Source organism: Belonocnema kinseyi, chromosome 8 (genome assembly GCF_010883055.1).
Source record: "Belonocnema kinseyi isolate 2016_QV_RU_SX_M_011 chromosome 8, B_treatae_v1, whole genome shotgun sequence".
NCBI classification, from domain to species: Eukaryota; Metazoa; Arthropoda; class Insecta; order Hymenoptera; family Cynipidae; genus Belonocnema; species Belonocnema kinseyi.
Window position 1 is genome coordinate 21972970 of NC_046664.1, and position 24959 is coordinate 21997928.

Genomic DNA, 24959 nt, shown 5'->3' on the forward strand with positions numbered 1-24959 from the left:
TATCAGCCTTGGAGGAGATTATGCTGAGAAATAAAAAAAAAAATTCTTAAAAACGTTGTTTTTCTTGGTCAGGCCGGAAACTTATCAATCCACCCTCGTATTAGGGCTTTTTAATCGGGCAAAATCGGTACAAACTACAAACACATGTATCTGATCAGAAATATTTTTTCAGATAAAATAAAAGAGACTTTAAAGTAAAGTGATCTATTGGACAAATTTAAAATTGAAGAATTTTTAATTCAAATAATTAAATTCCAGAATTTCAAAGTTCAGGGATAAATTAAAATAAAGACTTTCAAACTTAAACAGTTTTCAATTTCAACTGTCTAAATTTAAAAATTTGTATTGCAAACATTTTTAATTTAGGACAATCATAATGAAGTATTTTAAATCTGGAAAATGAAAACAGCCTTGCACTGAAAAGTTTGCATGTAGCATCTTTTAGATTCAAATTTACCTCCCAAAAATAATATTTTAGCAATTAAAATGGCCAATATTGAATTTAATTAATATTTAACTATTATTAGAGTTTTGCAAAATTCGCTAATATTATTTTTTTTCGTGATCTACCCCTCGACTTTTGGCTTAGAAAATCTTGAAATCTTATAAGATTGTTTAAAATTTGATCAACCTATTTCAAATTTTACACAGCTAATTAGAAATCCAAAAAAGAACTGAATTTCCTATAACGTTTTTGTGTAAGGTGAGATTACAAATGATCTTCTAATCTTACAAGATTTTTTAAAATAAGGCATATCATTAAGAAAAGGAAAAAACAATATTAGTGATTTTTGCAAAACTTTTGAATAATTCTACAGTCCCTGATAACGTTTAGAAATAGTTCCGGCGTATAAATACTCCAAAAATTGGATTTTTAAAAGTTGGGGGCTAACTTACGTTCCCCGGAATTTGTTTAAAAATTAACTTTTTTTAGAGCACTGGCTAGATTTAGCATAGTTCTAGAATTCCCGATAATTTTCGAAAATAGTTCCAAAAAATTAGACCCAAATATTTTGTCAAAAAATAGAGCTAGCAGCCCCTCACTTTACGAAAAAAATCACTATTTTGAAAATCCCAAAATTTCAGAGAAATTTTTCAAAAGAGTTCCAGGAGTTCTGATCAGAGTTCTGGTAGCCCCTTAAGTAGTTCTACAAATATGCGCGATACATTTTTTTGATGAACTTAAAATCCAAAAACGTACAACACTTTAAAGATACCCAAAAATTTATAAATTCAAAATTTGGAAAGTTACAGGAGTTTTGATTAGAATTCTGGTAGTTCGGTAAACACGGAATAAAACTTTACAGATACACGAAAATGTTCAAATTCAAAATTTGTAGGTATGTGTACAGTGTTGTAGGATTTTGGATTTTGAGTTTATCGAAAGATGTTATTATATTTTTTTGTAGAACTCTTCAAGAGGCTACCAGAACTCTGTTCAGAACTCCTGGAACTCTTTCGGAAAATTTCTCTGAATATTTGGGATTTTCAAAATTGTGTAACTTTCGAGTTTTCAAGTTGTTCGAAATTATTTTGTTGTAGAACTAGAGAACTCTCTTGGAACTACAGGAATATTAAAGAAAAAGTTGATTTTTTAAAAGTGGAGGGTTAGCTCTATTTTTCGAAAAAAAATCTGGGTCTAGTTTTTGGGTAGTACATATTTTGATAAGTATCAGGAACTCTGGAATTATGCTAAATCTATCCAGAATTCTAAAAAAAGTACATTTTTCAAAAAGTGCCGGGGAACATGAACGTAGCCCCTAATTTTGAAAAACCTATTTTTAGAGTATTTATACGCTGGAACTATTTCTAAAAGTTATCAGGAACTTTAGAGCTATTCAAAAGGATGTCATATGCATCAACAGTTTAAACTCATTTTTGCTCCGCAAAAATAAAACAAAACTGGATTTCCTATAACACCTTTGTGTAACGTGGGATTACAAAGGATCTTAAAATCTTAAAAGATTTTGGAAAATAACGCAAAATTAATATTAGCGATTTTTGCAAAATTGAGAAGAACGAACTATCTAAACTCATTTTTGCCCCGCAAAACCTCAGGGCATTAGTCAACCTATTTCAAATTTTACATAGGTAATAAAGAACTCAAAATTAAACTGTCCATTTCTAGGGTGTTTTTCATTTGCAGTTTTTTCCTTTTGATACACCCTATTAAGCACTCCTAAACATACACTTTAATGGCAATAGAAATATTGATTTTCCGTAAAATCCCATATTTATTTCCTCCCCTTGACTAAATAAAAGAAGCAGCAATAACGACCAGGCTTTGGTGTTAGATTTGTGATTTATAAATCCAAACAAGTAAAGAGAGAACTCGATGTTCCATGATCGAATCTATGATTGTCCTACAAGAAATAAAGAACATGATAGCCCACGTACCTTTTGCGCCTTGCAAGCTGCAGCCAGGGGTAGAACGTCGAGAGCATGGGCCGCGTGTCGATCTCGCAGACAATTTGAACAGGCAGCGATCTTGCAGAGAGCACAATAAAGGCCCTGGGATTCACCGACGTGATCGGGACACATAATGAAGCTACAGTCATGGCTAGAGCCTCGAACACTTTTTCCGCCATTGGACTGCCATCTGCCCCGCGGTGGGCCCAAATTGTGGGTCGCTAAAGGTCCCCTTTTCGGATGACAGGACTCCCTGCAGGCGTCACAATATAAAACCTGAAAGAGAGAAGAAAGAAAAAATATCAGGAGCTATACTAGTCGATTAATTTCGTTGCCACGAAGTAGAATAAGATGAACCCAATCCCGGAAATATTGTACAAATTTCAAATTTTCAACAAAATAATTGAATTTTTAACATAATAGTTCAATGTTCAATCTACAAAGGCAAATTCCCAACGAAAAAGTGTCATAGTTTATATTTTAATAAAAAACGAATGAAATTGATTCAACAAAAGAAAATAATTTTAAAACCAAACAGATGAATTTCCAACAAATAAAGATTTTTCACTCAATTACGAAATCAAATATTATCTATATTATAGAAACTTCGAACCAGAAGACAAATTTTCTTTACAAACATTGAATTTTCAAACCACCCAAATAAAAAAATATAAATCTTTAACAAAAAAAGTGATTTCTTAACAAAGTAATTCAAACAAATTAGTTGAATACTTAGAGAAGAATAATTTTTAACCAAACAGTTGCATTAACAAATAAATTTTTAAATCAAAAAGATAAATTTTCAAAAAGATAGTTGACTTTTCTGTTGTAAAAGATTTTAGACAAGTTTTCACAATCAAAATATGAATTTTCAAACAAGATATAACTTTCTACTAAAAAATTGAACTTTCAATCCAAAAAGACGAGTTTCTAACCCAAAAGGATGACTTTTCAACAAAATTGTTGAATTCTCTACCAAATTGTTGCATTTTTATCAAAAAATATGAAATTTCTCTTAAAGCAGAAGAATTTTTCATTTGACTCAGTCAGATCAAGAATTAAATGTTTGCAAAAAAAAAGTTGTTACGAAAAAAAATAGAATTTTCAATCCAAAAAATACGAATTTTTTTAACCAAAAAGGATGATTTTAAAAATAAATAGTTGAATTCTCTACCAAATAGTTGCATTTTTATCCAAAAAAGATTAAAGTTTGTACTAATACAGATGATTTTTTAATGAAAAACGAAGTTTTTTTGTAAGAAACAACTTTCAAAAAAAGAGTTGAATTTTCAACCGAAAAGTTCGATTTTTATTCAAGAAAGATAAAATTTCTCCTAAAACAGAATAATTATTCAAAGCATTCAGTAATCTGAAATTTTTTAATTTGGAACGCTTTTAATTCCAAATAGTACAGTTTTAATTCCTTTAAATTTTAAATGACCGAATTTTCAAAATAATACCATTTTCCGGAGTTTTCCCGGTTCGAAAAAATTGTCAATGGCCAATAAAATTAAAAAATTAAAACTCAAGCTAAACATTTTTCTATTTGAAATAATAAAAAAATAAACGACAAATAAAAGCACTCAAAATGGAACTCCTAAATTTTGAAGTTTCAAAATTAAAGTTTAAAAGTTTTTAAATTCAAAAATTTTCTGTTTAAATGCTCAATAGTTTACACGTATAAAATACTAACACTTTTTAATTGAACAATTTTAAATAAAAAAATTAAAATTTAATTGAAAATTACAAAATTAAATTAAAATTTAAACCTACCAAATTTAGAATTTTTAACTTTTATAGACTTCAAAGATTATTCAGAGTCTATAAAACATTAAACATTGAAAAATTGACATTTTTTAAACTGAACACTTCTTATTTTCTTTTTTCAAATAGTTTGAACATCCTTAAAAAGGTTCAAAATTTTACTGCAATTTTGAGGAAATCCTGCCAATTTAAAATAATTTTCTTAAAATTTTGAAGTATAAATAACAATTTAACACTTGTTATTTGAAGAAGAAATTTGAACAATTTTGAGAGAAATTTAAAAGTTTTAAAAAGATTCCAAATTAATTTAAAACTTTATATGATAGCTTCATTTAAAACAAATTGTAGATTTTTTCAGACTTAAAACAAAAATTTAGAAGCTTTTCAAGAATTGGAAAAGGCTTCAAAAGAATACAAATATTTTCTAGACTCCTAGAAAAATTGACAATGATTTTTCATTTTGAAAAGTTATTTTAAGAGAATATTTAAAAATTAATTTTTAAATAAACAAATAATTTTCGATCACATATACGAATTTTCGCTTAAAAGGAAATTTACAATAAAAAAAAGAATAGTTAAGTTTTCGAACAAGAATAATATTCTACCAAAAAAGACCAATTGAAAAAAATACATAAATTTCCAACCCAATAGTTGAATCTTCGACAAAGAAAGTCAAATTATCAAAAAATTAATTTTTAACAACAAAAAAAAGAATTTTCAAGAAAAAAGTTAAATTTTTAACATTAACCAAGCCATTTTCAACGAAAATCAAGAATCGTTAACCGTAAAACTGAATTTTTATTAAAGTAGGATAACTTTCAATCAATTAGTTGTATTTTCGAAAAAGAAAGTCAAATTTTCATAAAATTAATTTTTAACAAAAAAAGAAAATAATTTTCAAGAAAAAAGTTAAATTTGTAACCAAACCATTTTTAACGGAAATCAAGAATCTTCAACCGTAAAACTGAACTTGTAACAAAATAGTTCGAATTCAATAAATTAGTTGTAGTTTTAACTAATAATGATAAATTTTCAACAAAAATAAAATAATTAAATTTTCTGTTAAGAATAATTAATTTTCAAAATTTAGTTCAATTTTCTACCAAAATAACACAAAATACGAATTTTTCACCAAATTTTTAAACAAATCGTTTAGATTTCAAACAAATCATTGAATTTTCAAATAAATAGTTGAATTTTCGATCAAAAATATTAATACTCTGCCAAAAAATTCAAATTTTCAAAAAATAGTTAGGTTTTCAAACAAAAAGATGAATTTTTAAGGTAAAATATTAGTAAAAAAAAATTAACAAAATACATGGCGTTTCGATAAAAAAGGCCAATTTACCCCAAAAATAAAATATTAAAATTTTTAGTTTAAATCATTAATTTTTAACCAAATGAAAACAATTCTTCAAGGAAATAGTTAAATTTATAATCGAACTTTTTAAAATTAAAATCAAGAACCTTCAATCAAGAAATTTAATTTTTATCCAAAAATTCGAACTCCAAATAAATAGTTTAATTCTTCCCTAAGAAATATACATTTCAAACAATTGAGTTTTTCACTGAAACCATGAATCTTTGATGAAGAAGATTAATTTTCAAACAAACAAAGATGATTTTTTAACGAAATATATGAACATTTAATTAAAATATATCAATTTTGAAACCACAAATGGAATAGTGAAATTTACGGTCAAGAAACTTAATTGTAACTAAAAACAAAAAATTTTAAATAAAATAGTTGAAAAATATTTGTATTACAAGTGGATTGCCCCAGAATAGAACAGGATTACAAATGGATTACTGAATTACGAATGCTTACTTGTAAAAGTGTTATTCAATGCAAATGTAAAGGACCTTTTAAAAATTATTTAAATTCTAAACGATTCTCATTATTCTTAGATAAACATATTTTTTTATTAGTCAAGAAATCAATTAAAAAGAATTTACAAATAAAATTTCCCTATTAGTACTGACAATGTTAATAATTACTGACTTGAATTTTTCAAAATTTCATATATTTTTCAGGTCTTTCAGATTTTCCACGTCTTTTAGCCACCCTATTGTATTTACTATTTTCATTTGTAATTCAATTTTAAACTAAAGTCCTAACAAGTTAACTAAACACGAGGTTTGAACTTCGATCCAAACTAAATTTATTATTCATTAAGAATAGAAAGCGTCTGACTTGCGTCCCATTCAAATTGTAGGGTCAAATGTCAGAATTTACAATTGGAAACGCCCTTTTTAAACATTCTTCAATTTGTATATTAAGGAGGGTTTTCTATTAAAAACATTGTCAAAATTTAGAAGAAGGTCGTGAATAGCACTTAATTTCAAAGTACGGTAAATATATCATTTGAAATTCAATACAAAACCTATTATTTAAATTAATAAAGAGATTTCAAAAATTATTTATTTCTAAAGAATTATTATTATTATTGTACAATTTTTGAATTACAAAATTACAAAATATTTGTCAACTAATAGGAAAAATTAAACTGAAAGAATGTTCTAACGCCTTTTTTTGAAAATGGCGATTTCTTCTTAATTAAACAAAGTTTGAATAGAAAAATTTGAGAATTGGAAAATCCAAAATGAATATGCTTTCATTTTATTAAAAGATTAATTTTTAAAAAGTTTGAGACATTTAATTATCAAAACTAGAATATTAAAAATATTTTTAAATTATATTGAGCGATCATTAAAATCATTTAAACGTTAATATATTCTTAGAAATCTTAAATTAATAAATCCGCAGCAAAGCTCTAAAATAATAATGATAACACTTTTTTTTTAATACCAATAAAAAATCCAGTTTTTTTCTAGATTACAGGACTTTTCCAGGTTCTGTAACAATCCTGGAATTGCACAAGATCGAATCGGAAAAATAATGTTTAATTTAATATTTATGAAAAAATAAATTATATTTTTTACAAATGCAGTTTTGAGTTTAAAATAAAATATAAAATAAGAATCATTTATATTTTTTAATTAAAATAATGCTTTGATGCTTTTTTATTTTGTAAACTGAATAATTAGTTATCAGTTGATTACTAAATCCAACAGAAAGGAAAGTGCAAATTAAGAAAAAAACATGTGTAAAATAAAAATTATTTGAATGATTCAATCAAAATAATTCATTTAATGCTTTTTAAACTATTGATTAGTTAATTTTTATTAGCTGATTAATTTTGCTTATAATATTAAGTTACATAAAGATTGAAGTTAAGTATTGTTTAACTATGAAAATAAATTTACAATTTATTTTGAATTTATGTTCGTTAATATGAGACATGATTTGTATAATAAAAGTGTATTCTTTAATTTAAATACCCTTATGTTTTTGGTTTCTATTTTATATTATTTTATATTATGAACTGATTAACTAATTACTGACTAATTGATTTTTTTTTCTTCAAAAAACTGAATATAAATTTTTTCAATTAAGTCACATAAATTGATTATTTGCATAAAGGTTATATAATTAAATATTGGCTATCATTTTTATAATCAAATTAATTTCTTGTGCAAAACACTTCCATTACAATAATTTTTTCTAATGTCTAATTATTTATGAAGCGATTCTGCTAACATTTATATTATCTAGAATTAATTAAAAGGCTATAATTAATTAAATTTGAACAAGGATAAGTTCAAATTTAGAAAATATATAGACCGAGATTTATTTAAATGTTTACATTAAAATAAGTTCTTAAAGCTTTCAATTATTCGACTTTTCAATACAAAATAATTGTTTAATGCTTTTTTGTTTTGAAATGATTAAAAATTTATTAATTAATTCTGTTAAAACTTAAATTTTCTGGAAATTTTTCAAAAGAAATAAAAATATTCAGAAATTAATGTTTAACTTTAAAGAAAAAATATAAATAAAAATAATTAAATTTTTTCAATGAAAATAATTTCTTGACACTTTTCATTTTTGAACTATTTATAAATTTTTAGCTCACTAATTTTGACCACAATATTGAATTTCATAAAGATTCAATTTAAGAAGTTTTAAATTAAGTTTTACTATTATTTTACTATTTCTGGAATTAGTTTAAAATGTTATTAATAAATCAAGTTACATTTCAAATTTCAGAGTAGATTATAATTAAATTCAGAAGTAGCAAAGATAAAGTTTAAATAAGACTAATTCTAAAATATTTGTCCAAAAATAGTTTAGACTTGAGAAATTCTTTTCAATCTCGTTACTGTGAAAAAAGCTTAAACTGAATCTATTTTAAAATTGCAAGGATTAAATATCAAAGAATTTCTAATTGGAAACGCCCTACTTAAAATTATTTTCTTTCAAATCCTATCATTTTTATAATAATGAGGGTATTCGATTTACAAGATTGTCAAAATCAAAAGAAACTTAATAAAAATATTTTTTTAAAGTCGAAATTAAAAATAGAAGTCCTTTCAGCGATTAATTTTCAGAACTGATTATAAATGATTATAAATGTTTTGAAAATTAATAAGTTGAAAATTGGAAGGCTTAAACTTAATATTTTTTTATGTTATAAAATGATAAATTTAAATAAATTTTTTAAGAATTTGGAATGGTTTCAAGAGAATACAATTGTGTTTAAAGATTTCTAGAAAAATTTCTAATGATTTTTTATTGTTAAATATTTATTTTGAAAGAATATTTATGAAGATATAAATAATATTGCCAAAAATTTCGAAAACTGTCAACAAAAAAAGTCTAGAAGATTTGAGGAAAATTCGTTTAATTTTACATAAATTGTTTAAAAGTTTTAGGAAGAAATTTAATAATTTTAAAAGGTTAAATTGAAAAAATAATTTAAATTTTAAAAACATCACAAAAAACTTCAAATAAAATGTAGATTTTTGAAAACTTATAAATAAAATTTTGATGTTTTTTTAAAACATTTCGAAAGGTTTTCTGATGATAAAATGAAATTCTTGAAAGTTATGGGAATATTTTAAGTTATTCTTAATTTTGAAAAATTAGATTAATACAACATTTTTCTTAAGATTCCAGGAAAATTTTAATTAATTCTTTATTTGAAGAATTCGTTTTGAGAAAACAGTTACAAACATCTTTTAACATTTCACATTAATTCCTAAATTTTAGGAAAAGAATATAGAAGATTTTAAAGCAAAACTTTTTAAGTTTCTAAGATTAAAACTTTAGAAAAAAATCGAAAAAGTTTAAGACATACGTAGAAGTTTTAAAATTATACAAAAATAATTTTAAACTTAAAACGATTTTAACAAATTTCAAACAAAATTTAGATTTTTGAAGATTTAAAACAAAAAAATAATTTTTAAAGAATTCGGAAAGGTATAATTTTTTCTAAGAGCTCTAGGAAAATTTTGAATGAGTTTTTATGTTCAAAATTTTATTTTGAAAGAATATTTATGAAGATATAAAAATATTTCCAAAGATTTCGAAAATTGTCAAAACAAAAGGAGCTAGAAGATTTTAGGGAAATTTTTTTCATTTAACAAAATTTTCGAAAAAATTTGTATTATTTTAAAAGTTAACATTTTAAAAATAATTAAAGATTTGAAATCATTTTAAAAAACTTAAAATAAAATGTAAATTTTTGTAAGGTTCCGGAATGAAATTTTGACGTTTTTTAACGATTTTAAAACAACATTAAAAATAAAATTTTTAAAACTGTTTAAGACCCTGGGAATATTTTAAGTTATTCTTTATTTTGAAAAATGTATTTTAAGAAATATTTAATAAGTTTTTTTAAAAAATTACAAAAGATTTCTAAAATTGTAGAAAATAAATCCATAAGATTTTAAAATCATTTTAGGAAAAATTCCGGACAGTTAACAAGATATTTAGAAATTTTAAACGTTTGGAAGAGATTGAAAATACTTTAAAGCTAAATATCTTTTGAGCTGACAAAAATTGTTTCTAAAAATTTATAAAATCCTGTGAAAAAATTTCACACAAAATTTTCTAGATACATTTTCGACTTATCAGAAATCTTTAAACATCTTTTTTAATTTTGTTGAGATACATAGGAAAATTATATTTATATAAATTTAAAGAATGTAAAGAAAGAAAATTGAAAAAGAAACAAATAAAATATTCTGTGAATTTCTATTTTTTATTCAACATTATTCTTTTTTCGGTTGAAATCATTTTAGTTATAAATTGGTCGTTTTGGTTTCAAAAATTATCATTTTTGGTAGAAATGTTTTCACTTGTTTGCTTAAAAATTTATAATTTTACTTAAAAATTCGTCTTTACGGTGAAAAATTGTTTGATTTTTTACAGAAAATTCATACATTTAAATGAAAATTATTCGATGATAATTAGCCTTTTGTCTCATAAAATCTTCAATTTATTTCGATTTTTTTCTTTCTTTACTCAAAAATCTTTCGCAGTTGCAAATTTGTCTTCTTCCCTTGAGAATTAATCTCTTTTTGTTCAAAGCGTAACTAATTGGTTTAAAATTAATCTTTTTTGATTGAGCATTCAATAATTTTTTTTAATTCGTCTACTTTGCTTGTATTCGACTATTTTTTATTTCAAATAAAAATGTTTTTGGTTTCAATTCAACTTTTTTGATTTTAAATAAAAATATTTTTAGGTTGAATACAATTGTTTTTCATTTAACATTTAAATGTATTTTTCGTTTGGATTATCAACCACAACATTTTTGGTAGAGAATTCATTTTTATTGGTTGTGAATTCAACTGGTTAAAAATTAACCTTTTTTACCTGATGATTAAACATTTGTGATAAAAATTTATCTTTTTTTTTATCAATTCAACCGTTTTAAATTGAAAATGATTAAGTTTTTTTTTTTTTTTTGAAAAGTTATATTTAAATATAACTTTAAAAATAATTAAATTATTATTATTAAATATTCAAAATTTTCAAATTGTATTAAAAAATATTCTCCCTTCAAATCGAGAAACTACGCGCGCGCGCGCGTGACTGATGATGCTAGTAAATTATAAAAAATCAATTTAAAAATAGTCATAACTATTGCAAAATACTTTTCAATATCGTAAATTTGAATAAAAAAAGGCTTAAAGCTTAATCCATTTTAAACATTTTATTGATAGGGATTATGGGATACTTCCAGGGATTCAGGGCGTTATAAGATCGTAATGTACCTCCTTGGAATGTTGTACAATGTACTTCCGGGATTAAGGGTCGCTTGATCCCTCTATTGATAAATTTGTCTGCCACGTAATATATCGCAAAATCGGTCCTTTAACGAAATTCGTTCAATAAAAAAGGTCTCCTACCTGGAGGATTTGTCAAAATAAAATTGGATCAAATTGGGTTCAAAAACATTTCAAAATAGGAAACAGAAAATTTGAGATTGTATTGAAACATTCAGTGTTTAAAAAAAGAATAAAAAGAGATTACTTTTTTTTATTTTTGACAAAAAAATTTGCTTCAAGAACCAAATAGTTGAAATTTCGACCAAAAGAGATCAATTTTCAGCAGAACCGTTGCATTTTTAATCAAATAATCAAATTTTAAAGCTTAAAAGACGAATTTTTAGTAGGCAGTTAAATTTTGGAAAAAAGTTCGATTTCAAACATGAAAGCTGACTTTTCTACCATAAAAGATAAAATTTCAATCCAAAAGTCATAATTTTCAACAAAAAAGCTGAATTTTCGACCACAAAAAAAATTACCAAAATAATTGAAGCTTCAACCGATTACATCATTTTTAATCGAAATAGGTGAATTCCCAACCAAAAAAGATAAGTTGTTAATCAAGAATGTAATAGTTAAATTTTCAGTTTAAAAACTTACTTTTAAATTTAAAAAATAATTTTTCAGTTTAAGAAATTAATTTGCAGTTAAAAAATTAATTTCCATACAAAAAACCGAAGTTTTAAACATTTCAATTAAATAAAATGAACAAACAAATTTTTAACAAAATAGATAAATCCTCAACCAAAAAGATAAATTTATTATTAAATGATACGAATTTTCAACTCATAAAGGATAAATTGTCATGCAAAAATGGAATCGTTAAATTTTCGGAACAAAAATTAATTTTTAATAAAAAAAGGAATTTACAAAAAAAAGTTAAATTTTCAACCTACGAGGTGAATCTTAAAGAAAAATGGATTTTAATGGATTTTAACTAATTAGTTTAACTTTTAGCCAGGTAGTAGAATCTTCGATACGAGAAGAGAAATTTTTAATCAAATAATAAAATTTTCAACCTAACAGTTGAATTTTTAATCCGATAATACCGATTTTTAACAAAAAACTTATTTTGCTATCGAATAGTTACATTTGCAAATAAATAGTTAAAAAAAAAGTTTTCAACCGAAAATAGAATAGCTTAATTTTCAGATTTAAAAAAAAAAGAATTTTCCATCAGTTAAATTAAAAAAAAAATTATAAAACAGTTTAAGCTTTAACCAAACAATCTTTCACCCAAAAAGAAGAATTTTTAACGAAATAATTGGATTTTAAACTTATAAAGAATCAATAATTGTCATCAAAAAGTGGAATAGTCATATTTTTAGATAAAAAATTATATTTCGAGCAGTACAAACAATTCAACCAATTACTTAAATTTACAACCTAAGAGGTGAATCTCACAGAAAAATTAATTCTTAAAGAAGTAGGTCAACTTTCCATCAAGTAGAAAAATTTTCGACCCAAAAAGGTACGATTTTAATTGAATAATTAAATTTTTAACCAACAAAATTAATTTTCTACTTGGAAAATCAATTTTCTAAAAAAAAAATATATTATCGTCACAAAAATGCATGAATTTTCAACTAAACTGTTTAATATTCAAACAAGGAAGACAAAATTTTCTGCATAACATTGGACTTTCCAAAGCAAAATTATGCGTTTTAAACAAAAAAATCAATTTTCAGCCGAATAGTTAAATTTTCAACGAAAATTATGAATCTTGAACAAAAAAATTAATTTTTTGCAAATTAATTCGATTTTAAACCAAGTAGTTTGACTTTTAAACAAGAAAGATAAGTTTTCAACAAAAAATTGAATAGTTAAATTCTCAGATAAAATAATTCAATTTCGCGAAGAAATGTTTCTTCTAACCAAATAGTTGAATCCTGAAACAAAAAGATAGATTGTTGATCCAAAATGAAGAATTTTCAACTTAGCAGAATTTTTGACCCAAAAAGACAAATTTTCCCCCAGAAAAATTAATTTTCTATTAAAATAGACTACATGTGAAAAAAACATATGAATTTTGAAATAAACTGTTGAATTTTCAAGCCAGTAAGATGAATTTTCTATAAAACAGTCGAATTTTCAACAAGAAAGTTAATGTTCTACCAAATAGTTCGATTTTTTACAAAAAAAAGTATATTTTCAAATAAATAATTGAATTTTCTACCGAAGGAACGAAATTTTGACAAAATAGAAGAATCTTTGTACCAAAAGTTTGCATTTTTTAACAAAAAAGGTGAAAAGTTTTTACGAAAAGAGAGGAATTTTCAAAGTGAAAAGAGGAATTTTTTATAAAACAGTCGAACTTTCAACAAAAAGTTGAATCTGCTACCAAATAGTTCGTTTTTTTTTTAGAAAATAGTATAATTTTCAAATAAATAGTTGAATTTTCCACCAAAAAGTAGAATTTTTTAATAAAAAAGTTGAAATTTTTACGAAAAGAGATGAATTTTCCAAGTAATAAGACGATTTTTTTTACCAAAAAAAAATGGAATTTCAGTGACGCACTTCGCTATAGAACATCGGGCAAAATTTGTAAGAAAAAAAAACCTTCTTAAAAATCGTATTGTAAACAAAAAAAAATTAGAAAGTAAGTTTGAGATTTGCTGCTTTTTTTGTAAAGTCCATGGAATTTTTTGTTATAGATCCCAGTTAACATAAAAATATGCCTGAAACATTATCAGCGCATTACGAGATAAACAGAAGGCTAAAAAGTAAAAAATTATATTAAAAATCGTTTCTTAAAAAAAAAGAGATTTCACCAAGCGTTCCGTTTGGAAAACCCACTTCCGTTCGAATTGGGATATATAGCCTTTCATTACAATGTCCGGTAGAATTTTAGAAAATGCACAAATTACTTTCTTACAAATATTTTACAGCGATTCGAGTTTGAATTTTCTAAAATCTCTGTAAGATTTCAGCCTAAATAAAATTATAACTCCTGGAGTCACTGACAGGCACAAAGTAAAGGAATTCAGGATTGCGAAAATGGCTAATTTGCATATGGAAATAAACGTTAATTTAAATAATGATTATAGAGACCTGAATTGAGTGATGATTTAAGTCTCAATTAAGTTGTTTGATTTATGTCATAGTATAAATAATCACGAATAATGTTATTCAAAGTATTGCCGCCTACCGTAAAAGTAACGGTGTTAACTTGCGTAGGAAAGTCGTTATCGTAAAATTTATTACGTTATTTGAATCAAGAGCGAATCAGACAAAAGTGCCGTTTTGAATAGGTCAGTTTCAATTTTATGTTGGATCAAGGCATTACTTTATAGGAATGAAATTTAAGTGTTAAATGACAGCAAGTTAATTTGGAAATGTTACTTAAATATTATTCTGGAATATTGTTCTGAAATATTATTCTCGAATATTGTTCTGGAATATTATTCTGAAATACTATTCTGAAATATTATTCGGAAATATTCTTGCGGGATATTATTCTAAAATATTATTTGAGAGTATCATTTTGAAATATTATACAGTAATTTTTTTAAATATTATTCTAGAATATTATTCTTAAATATTATTCTAAAATATTATCCGAGAGTATTATTCTGAAATATTATACAGTAATATATTTTTTTAATAGTATTCTGGAATATTATTCTATAATATGAATATGAAATATTATTCTGCATTTTGTTCTAGAATATTATCCTGAAATATTATTCTACAATAATATTCCGAAATATTATCCTAAAATATAATTCGAGAGTATTATTTTCCAATATTATTCTTAAATATTATTCTTAAATATTATTCTAGAATATTATTCTAGAATATTATTCTGCAATATTATTCCAAAATATCATTCTAGAATATCATTCTCAAATATTATTCCAAAATATCATTCTAGAATATCATTCTAAGACATTAATCTCGAATATTATTTTGAAATATTATTCTGGAATATTGTTCTGGAATATTATTCTAAAATATTATTCTGAAAGATTATTCTGTAATATTATTCTGAAATATTCTTACGAAATATCATTCTAAAATATTATTCGAGAGTATTGTTCTGAAATATTGTACTGCAATATTGTTTTAAAATAGTATACTGGGATATTATTCTGAAATATTATTCTAGAATATTAATCTGAAATATTATTCTGTAATATTATTCTGAATTATTACTCTGCATTTTGTTCTGGAATATTATCCTAAAATATTATTCTGAAATATTATACTGCAATACTGTCTTAAAATGGTATTCTGGAATATTATTCTGAAATATTATTTAAAAATATTAGACTAGGGTCATTCATTTATAAAAACTGGAATATTTAACGTATTTTTCAAGAATCTAAATTTTAAGTAGAAGTTCTTTCCACGATTAAATTTCAAAATTGAGAATAGATTATAATTAAATTCAGAAGTAAAGAAAATAAAGCTAAAATAGGATTAATTCTAAAATTTTGGTCCAAAAATCGTTAAGACTCTTGGGAACTTCTTTTTAATATCGTTGCTTTGAAAAAGGCTTAACCTCAACCTATTTTAAAATTGTAAAGTTTAAATATCCAAGAATTTTTCTAAAGGTCAAACTAAAAATATAAGTCCTTTCAGCTGTTAATTTTTAGATCTGATTATAAATGATTATAAACGTTTTTAAAATTACAAAGATCAAAAATGAAAGACTTAAATTTGATATGCTTTTATCATATTAAATGTTAATTAAAAAAAAGTTTTGGGCTTAATGCATTTAATTATAAGAACTGGAATATCACAAGTATTTTCCAAAGCCTAAATAAAAAATAGAACTTCTTCAAACGATTAATTTTGAGAATTCAGGTTGATTCTAAATAATCATAAATGCTTTTAAAATAAAAAAAGTTGAAAAATAAGAAACCTTAAATTTGATATGCTTTAATTTTAATAAATACAAATTTAAAAAAAAACCTTGATCTCAAGGGAAACATTATTCAGAAATCTTAATTGAAAAAATTTGTCTCAATTAATAATTATCCGAATTAAAAATAGCTTATAAATTAAAATACAATTAAATTTGTTGTTAGGAGTTAACTTTTTTGCTTAAGAATTTTATGACTTGGTTCAAACTTGAATTACATTTTTATAAAATCCTACAATTTCGTTAAAAAGTCATGCTACCTCGTTCAAATTATATTTAACTCTTTTGTTAAAAATTCGTCTCTTTGGCTAACAAATTTAACAATTTGATTAAAATTTATTTTTATTGACTATCAAATTTCCATCGATTGAAAATTCAACTCTTTTGTTGAATATTCATCTTTTCATTTTGAAAATTCATCCCTTTCTGTACAAATTTGATCATTTTTTAATCTGTTGAAAATTAATTTTTTTGTTGAAAATTCTGCTCCTTTGTAGAAAATATCTATTTTCGACAATAAAATTCAACAAAATTACGAAAATTTTAACTTTTTGATCAAAATGTACATATTTTACAAAAATTTGTATCTTTTTTATGTGTAGAAAATAAATTTCTTCGTTAAAAATACAACTTTTTGATTGAAAACTAATCTGTTTTTGTAGAAGATTAAAGTATTGTGTTAAAAATTCCTCTTTATTTTTGGTTGAATTCAGCAGTTTTTAAATTTTAATTCAAATCTTTTTTGGTAAAAATTTAAACTATCACACTTTTTGTAGAAAATTCATAATTGAAGTTAAAAATTCGTTATTTTTTGGTAAAAAATAATTTGTTTAACTGAAAATTTCAACAGAAATGTTGAAAATTATTTTTGATTCTAAAAATTCAACAACTTTGTAAAAAAAATCGTATTTAATCCTCAAATTCATGGTTGAAAATTCCATTCTTTAATAGAAAGTTGAATTAATTTCTTAAGTTCCATTCATGTTTCATAATTTTAGTTTAAAAATTTTGTTATTTAAAGAATTAATTTTTTAACTGCAAAGTTAAGTATTTTGTTACAAATTAATATTCATAATTAAGATAAAAATTCTTTTTTTAGAAATTGTTCAATTTTTTATGGAATTCTGAAATATTAATCTGAAATACTATAAATATCACAATAAAAAGGTTTGTCAAATGTCCCTACTTAAGAGTGATAATTGCCTTCATAGCCCAATTAAATATATTATTTATCAGATGTAAATTAAACATTTCTTTGGCAATAAACCACATAATTATTATTCATCAATAATTAGCCCCTTAAGTCTCGATAGAAAATGAAATTATAATAATTGTTGGCATGGAATCAAGGACGTCGATAGAAAGGGATTGCATCAAATTCCATAATTATACCAATTAGTACCAAACTGTGTCACATTGTCAATGAAATTCCGATCTATACAACAATTAGTCAAATTTATCGATATATACCAAGTAATATAAACAGACGATTATTCCGAATTATAGTTAAATTCCAATTAATATTGCCCACAAATATACGATTTTTAGTTGGAAATTTGAATCTAATAATTTCGAAATTTAGCATAAAAAGGACTTATCGCTTTATTATGAAAAATAATAAAAATAGCGAAATTTTTTATTACATTCAAATTACAGAAATTAATTATCAGAGTGACAAGAAAAATATAATTTTTTATTAAAATATTTCGTGTCAGTTTTGAGTATAACGTTTCAGAATATTTGATCCAGTTCCACATAATAGTACTAATTTTTAGAACCAAATTATATACTGACAAGCCTTATATTTTTTTTTATTCTGCTGATCCTTTTTTCTTTCATAATTTCTTACGACATCACGCTATTGTAACGTCCGTGTTTTTCTCAGGAGAAAATATTATTGATTTTGAAAGGAATGTGACCTTATCGATAAGAAATATTTAAAGATTGAAGATTTGTTTAAAATTCCGGAACCATAAATGGTTTCCGTGATGGAAACGGAACGGAAAAATTTAGTTCTCTTTCCAAATTAAATTAAGTACGTCTCTGTTAAAATTTGTTACAAAAATTAACATGCGTTATGCGAATAGATCTCTATTGACTAGAAAATAAAATATAAAATAAATAAAAAAGATATAAAATAAGAAAGTAAATAATAAATATAATATAAATATATAGTCTTTCGGGATTAAAAAAAATACTACTACTTCTAAAATTTTCTGAACTTTTAGTCATTTATCAAAAGATTTCAGAATTTCTTTAAGTAGTTTTCTTACTTTTACTTAACTTTTTCGTAAATCTTCCAATTGTCTTAAAATAATTTTAACAATTCTGATTAGGTTCTCTTAATGTTAATTATATCAGAACTAGTTTTGTTCTTTTTATTAAAGTTTTCAAAATAATGTATGTATACAGTTCCATGAGTTTATTATAAATAATGGTTTTTTTTTTAATTTCTGAGGATGAAATTAATTAAGAAAGCTTTTAAAAATTAAATCACAAAATATTATTAAATACACTATCACGATCGATTGATTAAATAATTTAAATAATACGTAATTGAAACACATTTTAAAAAATATTTTTATACTTAAAATTCAGTGAATATTTAGGTAAAATTAATATGGGTAATATATTCAATTTAAACCTTTTAAAATTCTTAACTTTTCAAGCACAAATTTTGATTTCCAAAAAAAAAGATGAATTTTTAACCAAACATTTAAATTTTCAAACAAATATCTGGATCTTGAACTGCAAAAGATCTGTTTTCAATCAAAAATAGAGCTTAAATTTTCAGTTTAAAAAATTAATTTTTTATAAAAAAAAAAACAGATTTATTTCAAAAACAAGTTTATTTTCACTTTGAACCGAGTAGTGTTATTTTCAATCGAAACGAAGAATTTTATAACTAATATGATGAATGTAGTTAAATTTAAAGTTAAAAAATAATTTTATTAAAATATAACTATTTTGAATTAAAAGTGCTGAATCTTCATCTGGAATAGTTGAATATTAAACAAAAAAGATGCATTTTTAAATAGAAAGATCGATCTTTAACGGGAATAGTTGAATTTTTAGACAAAATGATGAATTTTCAACCAAAAATATAAATTTCTACCAAAAAAGTAATTTTAAATCGTAATAGTTGAATTTTACGGTAAAAAATCTGATAAAAAAATTACATTTTCAAACAAAGAGATGAATTTTCAACTAAAATTATGAATCTTCAACTGGCATAGTTGATTTAACTAAAATGACGAGTCTTTAACTATATTGGTTAAATTTTCAAGAAACACATTAATTCTTAACTCAGAATATTAATTTCTACCAAAAAATTCGAATTTTCGACTAAAAAATACCATTTTTCAACCAAAAATTAAATAACTGCATTTTGATTCAAAAAATTAATTTAAAAAAATAAATGAACACATTTTGGTATTCATTTGATGTAATTAAAATATCTGTAATCTGTGAAACATCTTTTGAAAGTTTTAAAATCTTAATGAAACATTCGAAATATTTGGGAAATTCTTGTGGAATCTTTGAAATATTCTGAAATATTTTTTATTTGTTGGAATCATGAATTATTTTGAAATCTTCGTGAAATCTTTTCAAATCTTCTAAAATGTTTTGAAACCTTTTGAAATATTTTAAAATCTTCAAAATATTTTTAAATCGTTGACATCTGGTGAAATCTTCAAAATATTTTAAACATGTTGAAACCTTTGAAATTTTTTAAAACCTTTTGGAAATCTTTAGTGATGTTTTGCAATCTAATGTGTACCCAAAAATCTTTCGAAATATTAGAAATCTGGTTTACTATACCCTTTTTAAAATCTTCGAAATCTTTTGAAAGTTTTAAAATCTTGATGAAATATTCAAAATATTTGGGGAATTTTTGTGAAACCTTTGAATTCTTTTTAAATATTTTAAACATTTTTCTTAAATAATTATTTCTGAAATATTTTTTATTTGTTGGAACCATTGAATAATTTGAAATATTAGTGAAATCTTTTTCGATCTTCTAAAATGTTTTGAAACATTTTGGAATTGTTTAAAATCTTCGAAATGTTTTAAAATCTTTAAAATTTCAATACAATGTTCGAAAATCTTTTAAAGCCTTTGCATTTTTTGTAAACCTTTTAAAATCCTCATTATGTTTTTTTCAATCTGATGTGCAACCAAAAATCTTTTGAAATACTAGAAATCTGGTTTACTATACCTTTTTTAAAATTTTCGAAATCTATTGAAAGTTTTAAAATCTGTATGAAACATTCGAAATATTTGGGAAATTCTTGTGAAATCTTTGAAATATTTGTAATATTTTTCTTGAATATTTGTTTCTGAAATATTTTGTATTTGTTGGAATCATTGAATTATTTAAAATCTTAGTGTAATCTTTTCAAATCTTCTAAAATGTTTTGAGACCTGTTGAAATTGTTTAAAATCTTCGAAATATTTTAAAACCTGTAAAATCTAGCGAGGTCTAAGTAATATCTTCAAAATATTTTAAATGTCTTAAAACCTTTGAAATTTTGTTTAAACCTCGATTAAAATGTAATATTCTAGATTAATATTAAATGTTAATAAGATTGATATTACGAATTTACTTGAAAATTCAACTGTTTGGTTCTAAATTAACTTTCTGCTGAAAATTTATATTTTCAAGTTAAAAATATAACTTTTTTGAAGCAAACTCGTCTTTGTTGCATAAAAATTCATTCTTTTTGGTTGAAAAGTCTACTATTATATTTTTTATTTAGAATTCATTTTATTCAAAATTAATACATAAATTGGAAAAAGTGCTCAATTTCAATTATTTTTTGTTAAAAGTTTTATTACTTGGTTGAAAATTGAATGAAATGGTTTGGTTAAAAAGTCATCCCTTTCGGTGAAAAATTTAACTGTTTTGTAAACAATTTATCTTTTTGACTTACAAATTTAACAGTTTGGGTGAAATTTTATTTCTTCCTTGACTGAAAAATCTTTTTTAATCAATATTTTAACTATTTTGTTGAAAATCCCTTTTTTTGGTTCAAAAATGTATTTTTTTAATTATAAATTTCATCTTTCTTGAAAAAATGCAACTGGTTGAAAATTAATCTGCTGGTTGAGGCTTCAACAGTTTGATTGAAAATTCGTTTTTTTTTCATCAATTCAATTACTTTCAATTTGTAATAAAAAACTAAACTTTTTTTGTTGAAATAGCAAATATTACATTTTTTGATCAGAATTATCTTTTTCTGGTTAAGTTAATACTTCAATTTTCTAACCAATTGTTGATTTCTAAAATAAAAAACACTCATTTTCTACAAAAAAGTGATATTTTTGACTCTAAAATATGAGTTTTCCACACAGAAAGTGAGGTCTGCTAGCTACACTTAAAAATTACAAAATTATGAAATTCCCGAAATTTCATAAAAATGTTTCGAAAGAGTTCCAGGAGTTCTGAATAGAGTTCCGGTAGCCTCTTGAAGAGTTCTACAAAAAAGTATCACAACATTTTTCGATAAACTCAGAATCCAAAAACCGAAAACACTTTACATGCATTAAAATTTTGCAATTAAAAATTTTCAGAATTTCTGATGAGATAGAACCTCATTTTAAAAAAATCCATTTTTAGAGTATTTATATGCCGGAACTATTTCTTAAATTTATCAAGAACTGTAGAACTATTCAGGGAAATATCAGAACTCTTATCTGAACTCCTGGTACTATCAAAATTTTGAATTACTAAATTTTTGGGTTGTGTGTAAAGTGTCGCAGGTTTTTCAATTTTAAGTTTTTTCAAAAAATGTTATTAGACTTTTTTGTAGAACTCTTCAGGGGGCTACCAGAACTCTGATCAGAACTTCTGGAACTTTTTCGAAAAATTTATCTGAAATTTTGGGATTTTCGAAATTGTGTAACTTTCGAAGTTTCAAGTTTTCCGAAATTATTTTGTTGTAGAGCTTTAGAACTCTTTTGGAACCACATTATTATCAAAGAAAAAATTGTTTTCAAAGTGGGGTGGCTGGCTCTATTTTCAATGAGTGTCAGGGACTCTAGAACTATGCTAAATCTACCCAGAACTCTAAAAAAACTTATTTTTTCGAAAAGTGCTGGGGAACGTGAACTTAGGCCCCTATTTAAAAAAATCCATTTTTAGAGTATGTGTAGTGTTGTAGGTTTTTGAATTTTAGGTTTTTCCGAAAAATGTTATAAGATTTTTGTGTAGAACTCTTCAGGGGGCAACCAGAACTCTGATCAGAACTCCCGGAACTCTTTCGAAAAATTCCTCTGAAATGTTAGGATATTCAAAATTATTTAACTTTCGAGTTTTCAAGTTTTTCGAAATAATTTTCTTGTAGAACTCTAGAATTCTTTGGTCATCACAGGAATATTAAAGAAAAACTTGGGCCCCAATTTTGAAAAATCCAGTATTAGAGTATTTATACGCCGGAATTATTTCTAAAAGTTATCAAGAACTGTAGAACTATTCAAAAGGATGTCAGAACTCTAAAAAAAAATTAAAAGTGAAGGGTCAAGTTCACACAGATCTTGGATAATCCCTTATCATTGATTGGAAAAAGGCTATCATTAATCTCTTCTCCAATGCCAATGAATCGTGTAATTATAAATCCTATGTGATTAAATCTCACCTCGCATTGCTCGCACGCGACAGTTGCATCCTTGGGTTCCTTCTCGCACATTTGACACTGCAACTTGATATTCTTCGACTCCAAGTACTTCTCAATAATACGTTGCATTGACCTGTACTTGGGCAAGTTGTGGGCACCCCCTTCATCAAAATACACCGTCTTCTGACACACCGGACACGACAAGCAGAGGGTACCTCCCGAGGGAGGAAAACCACCGTTTCCTGGAGTGCCCACATAACTTCCGGGTCTAGAACCCGTCGATGTACTGCTGCAAACGACACCGGAATCGGTTTCCGACAAGATTGACAATTTATCCGCTTCCTGGTCTGAACCTGGTGCATTTGCAGAATCCGTCGTCGATTCCGGGGGCGAATCCGGTGGTGCTTGCATATTGACCGCACATCCTAGGCACAAAGCGTGCCAACAAGGTAGAAGAACCGGATCGCTCAAAAGTTCCTTGCAAACTGGACATCGCAATTCTTCCTCCATTCTAGAATATATTTACTCCTTCTCGAAAAGAATATTTTAATAATTTAGTCAAAATAGATGCAGATGGCAATCTATGGATCTTGGATCCTTCCTCTCATAAATCCGCGTGAGGGGTCCTAAACCGGTTCTTCAACTTCTTTATTTTTCAAAGAGGGCATCAATGTTTGCTTCTATCTCAAAAGTTTTGCGTTCTTTATCTCAGGATCGAGGACTTTTCAATTCTGGAGATTTCAAAAAATTCAAGAAGGAAGGTAGAAAATGTAAGGGGTTCGGATTACGGGGACGAAACTGGAGAAGGTGTTTCTGTTGCAATCTTCCAGTCTTAGTTCGAAGGACAAGATTCAAGATTTAGAAACGATTTAACTCTCGAATCGAAGGTTCGATCTATACCTGTTTTAACTACTTCCTACACAAACTTACAGCTAGAAACTTAGTTTAGAACTTTTTTAAAAACTTTTTATGACACTTCACTATTGCATTGTTTCTTGAAGCGTTCCAGGACACTCACTCGACTAATTAACACTTGGCTAACACGAGCGCAACACTCAAGTACACACACTCACTTTACTTTCACAAAAATCGGATTTTTTTCCCTCGGATCTTCCAGTTTTCAAGTTAGAAATTTTTAAACCAACTTTTTAAGTTTTTGGAAAGACTTCAGTTCTTCACTTTTGATGTCACCTCCCTTTGGGATTTTCTGTCACCTTCCTTTGGGATTTTCTTGGTTCTAATTACCAGGAGCCTCCTACGGATCTCGAGCATCGCCGGACGTATCCTTTGGCAACTTTAAAATCGCGTACAGAGTAGATACCTGACTTTTTTTTAAATTTTTATTGGAAGAATTAACTGAGGATTATTTTTTGGAGGGATTTATTTATTGGCGTTTTAAATAATATTCGGATTGAGAGTGCATTTTGCACCGGTGGAATCACTCGCGGATCACGCTTTCGCGAGGAACGCGATGCCGGTAAGCGGCACTTCGAAGGACAGCACTCTCTTGAAAGCCGTCACCGGGTTGACTGACTCTCTACACACCGCGAGTTAAAGAACCGCCGCGCAACCTTTACGACGCAGCACGAGTCAGGACCGTGCAATCCTGGCGTCCTGTCATCCTTAAAGAATGGCAAATAGAAAATCGAGAGGTTATTACTCAGATTTTTTGTGTACACTAGATTATAAGATTACAGTCAGTGTTGGGTAAGTTACTTTTTTTTCAGTAGCTAGTTACACTTGAGTTACTTGTGACTGTCAAGAGATTTCGTTGACAATTCAAATCTTTGGTTGTAAATTAACTTCTTCTTGAAAATTAATTTTTTTCATACTAAAAAGACGATTTTTTTTACGAAGTTTTTGAATTTTCAAGAAGAAATTTAACTTTCTACCAAATAGTTCAACTTTCGAATAAGTAGTTGAATTCTCTATCAAACTAGTTGATCTTTCAACAAAAAATATGATTTTTCAAACAAAAATGATCAACTTTCTAACAAGAAAAACAAAAAATTTGTTACCAAAAAGTTGAATTTTTAACAAAAAAGGTGAAATTTTAACAAAAAGAGATGACTTTCAAACTAAAAATACGAATAGTCTTCATAACATGTTTTGTAGAAAATTCG

The 24959-nt window shown here is 25.2% G+C and overlaps 1 protein-coding gene across 1 annotated transcript in view; it reads right to left on the reverse strand.

Annotated features, from left to right (window-relative positions):
• The window catches only part of LOC117178860 (E3 ubiquitin-protein ligase TRIM9), a 600032-nt gene extending 575691 nt beyond the window's left edge, over positions 1 to 24341 (reverse strand). Inside the window, exons 1-2 of the mRNA XM_033370368.1 lie at positions 22858 to 24341; positions 2398 to 2685 (exon numbers count right to left, since the gene is read on the reverse strand). Of these exons, the coding sequence (XP_033226259.1) occupies positions 2398 to 2685; positions 22858 to 23346 (777 nt within the window). The 5' untranslated portion in view covers positions 23347 to 24341. The remainder of the gene's footprint in view (positions 1 to 2397; positions 2686 to 22857) is intronic.
• Between the last annotated feature and the right edge of the window lie 618 nt (positions 24342 to 24959).